At 33.6% G+C, this 9,635-nt stretch overlaps 1 protein-coding gene across 1 annotated transcript; it reads right to left on the bottom strand.

The window, feature by feature from the left end:
* Positions 1-6,073: 6,073 nt before the first annotated feature.
* Positions 6,074-8,064, bottom strand: LOC111908869 (very-long-chain 3-oxoacyl-CoA reductase 1). The gene is made up of 3 exons (XM_023904667.3): positions 7,347-8,064; positions 6,685-6,754; positions 6,074-6,494 (listed from the first exon to the last, which is right to left on the bottom strand). Exons 1-3 carry the CDS (start codon positions 7,982-7,984, stop codon positions 6,231-6,233), a joined length of 972 nt encoding a protein of 323 aa, XP_023760435.1. The 5' UTR covers positions 7,985-8,064; the 3' UTR covers positions 6,074-6,230.
* Positions 8,065-9,635: the final 1,571 nt, after the last annotated feature.

The following is a 9,635-nucleotide window of genomic DNA, read 5'->3' as shown; positions in this document are numbered from 1 at the left end:
GGATCCTGTCCTAAGGCCTCGCTTATCCTGGGCCTCGCCCTTGTCCTAGTACTGATGAGTCATGGAACCCCATCCATGCTCCTACTGATAGTGAGATACGGGCCCATCCCACACTCACTCTTTCCCTAACTTGGGCCTCGCCCCTGATCTGCTGCTAATGAGATGTGGAACACCATCCACACTCTGCTATTGGTGAGATTCGGGACCTCGCCCACACTTACCTCCCTACGAGGCACATACAAGTATCACACAGACAACAAGTATAAACTATCATATAAACCATTCCTTGGGCACCGACCCGCTATCATTGGACCTCGTCCTGAATATCATACTAGCATACTGTTCCTAGGGCTAACCCCAAGGTCTTCTACTTATAACTACATGGGCCGACATTGTGGCCTTAGACCCATTCACACAAATGGAAACTCACTTGTACTTGCTGAACTTGCTAATAGCCCCTTTAGCTGTTGTCCGACAACTCTCTGAACTCCTGCTCCACTAGCTCCCAGAGCTACCAATATCAATGCAACACTTAGTCTAACTGTCCCCCGAAAGTCAACTACGACAACTCTGGTCAAAGTCAACATTCCAGGTCAACCCTACTCGCCGAGTCTGCCTACTGACTCGCCGAGTTCATATGCTCAGAGTCCTTCCATTCGCGATTCGACTCGCCGAGTCTACCGATTTCCGAGTCCTGACCTGTCCAACTCATCGAGTCTCCACTCGACTCACTGATTCGAGTCTCAACTCGAAGGGTTTGGGGTTTCGCGACTTGACTCGCCGAGTCCAAGGCAATCTTCAACAGACTCGCCGAGTTGTTCTTCAAGCTCACCGAGTTCCTGCCCAACTTCATCCAACTCGCCGAGTCCACCCATGTGACTCGCCGAGTTTCTCCAGTTTTTAATCCATACAGTGGCTTTTCGAGCCATGTAGGGGCTCCAAATCATAGATCCATACTTCCAAAGCTCAATCCTCATGTAAAGTTGCAAACTTTATGTATAACTAAAGAGATCTAGGGTCAAGACACTCAAGGGCTAGGTTTAAGGACAAAAGGGCTTCACCAACTACTCATCTTCTAATGCTTTACCACATATTGGACCATCCCAACACTAGATCTGAGGTGGCAACAACATATCTAAGCACCGAACTCGAATTGGGTCTCAAACAACCATAAAACCCCCAAATCTCATAACAAAAATAGATCTAGATGCAAAGGAGGGAAAATAGCAGCTTATTACCTCCAAGATGAACACAAACTGAAGTAGATCTCGGATCTACACCTCTCCTTTGAAGCAACCTTCTTGATCTTCAAGTTCCTTTCCAAAGTTTCCTTCCTCCAAAGCTATTTCTCTCAAATGATGGAAGCTCACACGAAATCTAGGGTTTACAGGTTCTCTAGGATGATATGGAGGCTGAGGGGGGGACATAACACCCTTTATATAGGATACAACTCCCGGGATTAGGGTTTTCCTCGTTCAGACCAGACTCGCCGAGTCCCCTTAGCCGACTCGCCGAGTCGGTCACTTACTCCTCGACCCGGATCCCGCTTGGACTCGCCGAGTTCCTCCTTGGACTCGACGAGTCGGCCCTTTAACTTAGGGTTTCCTTTCCTTTCTTGGCCTTCCTGATTTTTGGGTGTTACATTTCACATACTTGGAGAGATTTGGGAGAGATTCACTATACTTGGAGAGATTTCGCATACGTAGAGAGATTTGGGAGAGATTCACTATACTTGGAGAGATTTCACATACTTAGGGAGATTTGGGAGAGATTTCACATACTTGGAGAGATTCACTATACTTGGAGAGATTTGGGAGAGATTCACTGTACTTGGAGAGATTTGCATTCTAACACTATATGGCTCCTTAGGAACTCATATTGAACACTTAGGTGTGTTAGCACAAGTCTCACAATAGTCCTTGCTTACTTGAGGATGAAATTTCCTAGCCAAAAAGGCTAGTTGTGACATCATCAGATGACGATGTGGTGACATTTGTCCAATTTTGATTTCAAGAATATCGAGCAAATCAAGGATGAAGGTTTTGGGGTTTCTCTAATTTTTCGGTAACAATGATGTAATTTCTACTACATTCCTTAACTGTGATATAACATGGCTTATTTGGTAGGATCTAGCAGCTTACTATGATTTCTTTAAAAAAGTTGATCTTCCAAGTGCATGTGATGATGGAAAATGATAGCATTATTGTAGATTGTTGTAGGGTTGTTTGTGGTTGTTTTTATAAATAGTTGTATTAGTAGTTATTAAGATGTAATTTTCCTTAGGTTCCACTATATTATGGATTTAAAGTGTAATAGTAATGAACTTGTTTTGAAATGGAAATAAAGTTTCCTAAAATGGTAGTGAGGCTGCTTTGAAATGGTAATCCAATTTGCAGCAATGCTGTAGCACCATACAAATTAATACAAAGTACATCTAAAAAAGTCATTTTTTTCAAACTACATAACAAGTAGGTGTACATTTATATTAACATGGTGGTATACAAGCAGTTGTAATAAGATCATGTATACAAGAAAACATCGATCAAGCCGAGTATTACAATTATTCTAAAGAAAAATGCAGACTATACATTTGACTTAAATAAAAAAGCATAAGCAATGTAAACACCTGTAAAATAATACAATATATACCTAATGTTTTTTTAAAAAGGGAATAAAAATGAGTAGATTTACATTTATATTAATTTTGCACTTACAAGTAGTTACCAAAATATCATTTACACTAATTAGTATCCAAAGATCAAGTCATGTATTACAATTATTTTACAGCAAAACACAAAAGTACACATGGAGCAAGAGATCATATATCTCTTAGCAATAGAGCTGGCAAAAATCGACCCAGCCCACCAACCCAACCCGAACTCAACCCAAAGTTAGCAGGTTGGGTAGAGATTTTCAACCCATTTAGGATAAATGAGTCAACCCTCCTAACCCATTTAATTAAATAGGTTGGGTTAGGTAAATGTTGTCAACCTTTTTTCAACTCACCAACCTATTTAACTTTAATATATATATATATATATATATATATATATATATATATATATATATATATATATATATATATATATATATTATTTGATAATTATTTAAATATTACCATGTATTCATCTAAGTATTAATTTATAAATTACAATGGTGTATTATTATTTATGTTTTAAAAAATGCAATCCTAATTCCTAACTTTTTTCTTTGTGTCGACAACACTAGCCACTCTTCAAAATCATTTCGAAATTACATATCTTTAATGTTATTTGAACAATTTCTTTGTATTTGTGAATTAGGATTGTGATTTTATTATATTGTGAAAGTTTATTTAAGTTTGAAACTAATTTAAGTGGTGTAATCTTCAATTTATTTATTTACTTTTTATTTTAAAAGGGTTAACCCAAGTTTAACCTATTTATTTAATAGGTTTAGTTGAGAATTATATAAACGCGTCAACCCGGTAACAACTCATTTATCTGAAAGGTTGGGTTAGGTTGGGAATATCTACCCATTTAAATAAAAAGGTTGGGTTATGTTGAAATCTTCAAGCCAATTAATAAATGGGTTAAACCCGAACCCAACCCAGTTCGTCTCATTGCCACCTCTACTTAGCTCAGTCTTACCCTTATCGAGGTATTGGTTCCTAAAAGGCTAACCAAAAAACACTATGTAAGCTACAAACGCTTACTGAGTAACCCTATCATTGTATACAGTAATGTTCACATGGATAAATTGTGAAATTAAATCATCAACAACAAATAATAAATCACACAAAGCCTTTCAACCAATACATTCACTTTAAAGTCATTATGGTATTATGAACACAAAGGCTACAATTAATTTATCAATTTCCAATAATGGTATTACAACCACGAAAGCCACCATCATCATTTAATAATTATCGACCCATGGTATTGTGGCCACAAAGGCTTCCACTGTGATTTAATAACGTCCACCCATTTTATTACGACCACCAATACCACCATTGTAACTGAACATTATATACCTTGGTTTTATGACCTTTAAGGCTACCATATTTCATTATCCCCATCTTATTAATGTCTTTCTCACAATTAAACAAAACCCATAAGGCATGTCTAATTTACCAATTCCCAATATGGGGAAACACCTAGTTACTGACCTTTCGATATTATATATAGTTGAGTTCCCGATCCTTAGAGTTCCTTATAAAATTTAGCCTCCAAAAATAATAAAAATGCATCATAGTTTGAGTATAAAAAATCATACACAATAAACTTCTTAACACATGTATATCTCTAAGAGATTCCATAATTAACTTGTGACATCCATTATTCTTACATAACTTGGATATGAATTTACTAGTTCATTCCTTAACTCTTTTCTCATTACAACTTACATTTAAGTCCATCCATGAGTATACATGCATGATTCCATGTTACTAAAAACTTACTTTAAGATAGGGTTTAACCCATTATCCCCAGTTTCGATATAATAAGAATTCTAATCTTATACTTGGAATTTTTAAGATAATAACAAGTATTCAATACTCTACATGTTCTAATACATCAATCCCTTCATTTTATAAGAACATATAGAACTTAACGTTCAAATCCCTTTCCTCAATTCAACAATGAAAGTAAGAATCATAAAGAGGATAAACAATGTTACCTTGATTTGAGTACAGATAAACAACTTCATGTATTCTCCTTGATTTCCTCTTCAATTATGTTCAAGTTGGTATATAGGGACCTTCATAAACGGTTTTCTTTGATTAGAGGGCACCTAGAAGATGTTGGGAATGCATATAAGGAACTAGGAACCGACTAACCCACTTTATCCACGCATTTAAGAATTCAACTGCAAAACACATGCCATGTTTTCCAAAACACGGTTGTGTTCTAGCCAAACATGCATAAAATAGAATGTAATTTATTTAAATCCATTTCATAACCTTTTATTTCACTTCGACTCCAAAACACGTTCGTGCTTTGCATTACACAGCTATGCTTTTGCCTTAAAATGCAAATTTAGGTTGTATACTTTGATTAACCTAAGCCTAGTTCAATCACAAACTTCAAATGTGAATATATTTCTCATATAAACTCCATTTTAGCCGATTCCTTTACTTACATGTTCTATTTTGTAATTTCTCTCTCTCTCTCTCTCTCTCTCTCTCTCTCTCTCTATATATATATATATATATATATATATATATATATATATATATATATTCCTTATAAAATCGTTTTGTCTCCCTTTTTCGAATCATACATATACTCAAACATATATTGATGTTTAGGGTTTTTTGGTTTTTGTGTATTACAAGTGTATTGCAAGGTTTTGAAAACCGGACCGGAGACCGAACCGGTCGTCTTAATGGTTCGATGGTTCAGGTGGTCCAACCGGTCGAACCGGTCTCAAAAACCGGAAAAACCGGATGATGTCATAATTATATTTAATTATATATAAAATACAAAAAATGAAAAAAATAAATATTTTTTAAAATTTCCGGTTTTGACCGGTTTTACTTGTTCGACCGGTTTTCACCGGTTCAAACGATTACCGGTTTTTTGGCCTTTAAGAACCGGATCCGGGACCGGTTCCCGGTTGAACCGGTCGAACCGGCTGGTCCGATCCGGTTTTCAAAACATGGATGTATTGTGTAAGTGTATGCAAATAAAATTTTCAAAAGCTTCTAAGTATATATATATATATATATATATATATATATATATATATATATATATATATATATATATATATATATATATATATATATATATATATACACACACGTTCGCGAGACAATGATATTTTGTGAGACTAGGCTACTAGGGGACCAAATCTTGACTATTCATCTTAAACAATCAAAAGTTAGGATTAAATTAGATTAAACCACAAGTAGCCGGTGACATGTTTGAATTAAATGAAACTTTGGGATTAAAGTAAGGACAGATAGGTGGTAAGGAGATTTTACTTTCTATTCGATCATAATTGATTCACGTCGTCAAAAATGCTCGACGGTCTCCTCAATTTTCACTACGTTGATTCATTCCATTCGATAAAGCTCTAAACCCCTAGATCATCATTTCAAATCATGAATTATTGAACGAAGTAAACAATCAATTATTCATATATCATACCATACAAATAAACTCTAGTAAAAAATCGTCATTCATATATCTACGCACTACAAATACAATCTATAGAACAAGAATTAGATATACAACAAACATCATATATCAATTGTGTACATTTTTCTTCCCAGAGTCTTTGAGTTGTCCTCTTTTCCGAAATCCTAGACACATACCCATCCACCAAGCTTCAATAATGTACTGTGGTAACAATCTTGCAAAAGCCCACAAGATCGAATGTTGCCAATAAGGCATGCATTGTGGTTCATAACCAATAAAACGTATGGCAGCTTGAGCATAAGCATCTGTTGATGCAACAAACAAGGATGCCCTTCTACGGGAAGACATCTTTGTTGCCACATACAAGGGTACCTATTAAACATTTTGTGCACACAATCAATAAGGGATCTAACCCACTTGTTACCAAATCAACAAGTCATCGAGTGCCAATTAGACTCGTGAGTGATCCAACCTCACCCAAATCCGTTCAGGTCCTCAAACATTATGTCGACTAAAATAATGGTAAAGAAAATTAAATCTTAGTTTCAAAAGATTAGCATACCTGACACTGCACATCGATACCACTATTCTTGTATTCCACATAGAGGCACCTTGAAAATTGATTGATGTATCTAAAAAAAATTAAAAAAAAAAAAAAACCAATGAGTCATTCCAACTAATAGAATTAGTCCCTTTAAAGTTTGATTCTTGAGCATCTCTATTCCAATTCAAGACCCAAAATTCGTATGTTAACTTCTTTTTAGAAATACATAACCACATGTACATTATGCAAAACACTTCCCCTAAGCATATAAAGATAAGGACATGCCTAGCTTGTAAACCGGGCATGCTAAAAATGATTTTGCTAAGTGTTTTGTAACGTAAAGAGAAAATGATTAAAATTTACTATAATGTTGTTATATGAAGAAAAAAAATGTAATGATTATGCATCCCTAAAATAGAAACGAAAACATGGGTTCACCATCCTCTACAAATAGTATAAAACAAATATTCTTGAAGAGGCATGTCGCATGTTCCAAGAATATTTGTCCTCTATTTAAAGTATATTATTCAATTATCAAAAAATCTCTTCTTTTATAAGAATGGTAAGAGGGTAGATTTCGATATGTTAAGAGCAAGAAAACTAATGTTCGTACTTCAACCTGAAACAACATTTATAGATTATCACCTCTGGACGACTAAGATAATTACGAAGGACCTTACGCTTTAGTAGCAGCATAAAGTGCATAAAGAGGACTAGAAGGCATAACAACTGCAACACCCGACCCAATATTAACAATAGCTCCTTTCTTTCTCTTGATCATTCCAGTCAAGACGACATTTGTAACTTTAGTAGTCCCTTCGACATTAACCTTAATTAAATCAGACATCAACTTATCATCAACTTCATGAAAAAATCTAGCATAAGGATAACAAACCCCAACGTTATTTATCAAAACCCCAACATCTATACCATCAACTGTTTCCTTAATCCTCTCAATCCCATGATCTAAATCACAACTAAAATCAACCACAACAATCTTTATTTGGGTTTGTTTGAATTTAGCACGGATTGAATCTGAAACATCGTTTAGTTTATCAAGATTCCGACCCACAAGAACCAAATTTAGTCCTTTACTGGCCAGTTGGAAGGCAAAGGCTTTACCAATACCATCTGTAGGACCCGTAACCAATGCCCATGACCCGTATTTCTTGAGGTTTTTAGCGGGTCTAAGGAAATTAACGAACACCCAATTCAAGATTTGAAGGGATGATTTTAGTAGAGAAAGAAAAGCAAGAACGAGTGGAAGAAGGAGCCATAAAGGTTGAGATTTGAGGTCTTGCGTTGAAGAGAAGTCCATGAAGATGGAGTTAGAATTTAGAAAGAGGTTGTTTTGTTGTTGAAGGGAAGGTGAATAGTCGCTTAGATATTTTATGTCATGAAATTTACATGCAGGTATTTTAATGAAGATAAGCTTTACTCCTATTAATGAGCATACAAAGTTTGGTTGATAGCAGTTGGGGTGGGGTCAGATTCTAAATACAGCAAAATAACAGTCAGAGCGTCATTATGGGATATATCACTTCAAAGTTCCAAAACATTTTTTAGAGTGGTCCATAAAAAAAATTAAAAAAAAAAAATTACGTATATTGAACAAAGGTTTTTTTAACATGGACTTATTCTAAATTCTCCAAATTGTTAAAGTGAAAGTAGGAACATTGAACTATATACCCCATATAATTTTCAATATTAATTTGACAAGATGAAGTGTTTTTGCTAATTGTTATAAATATTATTTGCCTTTTTATTTTTACACTTCATACTACTTGTAATAAATGTTCATTCCAGTCTAAACTTAAAATGTGAAAACTATAAAACTGAATATCCAATTAATAGTGTCTACCTGTTCTCTCCTCACCCCACTTTTCACCTATTTCACATGGGGCCTTTTTCTTCTAATTAAAGTTATTCATTTTTTTTTTGTTTCATTTTTATACAAAAACTTATTTGTCACGGATAAAAGTAATTTAATTTAATTTTTTTTTACAATTGTTTTAAAAGTAAGTATCTTACTGTTTAGTTTTATTTAGGTTGAATATTGATTTTTTGCAGCTTGATTGTTTTTTTAATCGGAATAACAAAACTATTTATTAATTTTATTAAATTGTAATATATATTATTAGTATGTGATTTGTTTAGTTTTGTTAATTTATATAAAGATATATCATATTTGTTTTTAATTTGGAATAATAGTATAAGATAAATTTCATAAATAATTTTGGTTTTCTTTTTTCTTTTTTGTTTTCCTTTTAGCTTAGCCACTTTTTCTTTTCGTATAAAACTTTGATTATTATAAAATTTATTATAGTTTGAGTTCGGAGTCTAGTAGCTTTAGTGTTTTGATATTAATTACATATTTTAGGTTTAACGACAAGTTTATCAATTTAAAAGAATAATTTTTAATAAGTTTTTTTTTCATACAATTATATTTACATTTTAAAAAAATTTATCTCTTAAGTTAGGTGAAGGATTTTTATAATAATATTATAGAATAAAAAAAATGTTATATTTTCTATTATTTCAACTTAATAGTTAATGAATATATATATATATATATATATATATATATATATATATATATATATATATATAATAAAAAAGAAAGAGAATTAGAGAAAATAAAAATAATTTTTTTTTTTTTGGAAAACAATGTAATAAAATCCTTAATTAATGAAAATGATTAGTTGATAGTAATGATTAACCTAAAATATATTAGAGTAGGGTCAATTAGGACGGAGTGTCGATAACATCACCGATATTATTTAACTAGTTTTAAATGAAATCGAAGGTACCCCATTGTAGGCCTCTTTGGTTAAATAGCATTTGGTGAGAGTAGGCAGCCCATTGTAGGCCTCTTTTGTTAAATAAAATGCGGCTAGAGTAGGTAGCCCATTTAAGTGTCTTCTTTTTTTTTTTTTTAAATATCATTTGTTTGAATCTTATTACCTTTT

This window comes from Lactuca sativa, chromosome 3 (assembly GCF_002870075.4).
Source record: "Lactuca sativa cultivar Salinas chromosome 3, Lsat_Salinas_v11, whole genome shotgun sequence".
Classification (NCBI taxonomy): domain Eukaryota; kingdom Viridiplantae; phylum Streptophyta; class Magnoliopsida; order Asterales; family Asteraceae; genus Lactuca; species Lactuca sativa.
The sequence above is the reverse complement of the archived record's forward strand: the minus strand, read 5'-3'. Positions and strand labels throughout refer to the sequence as shown.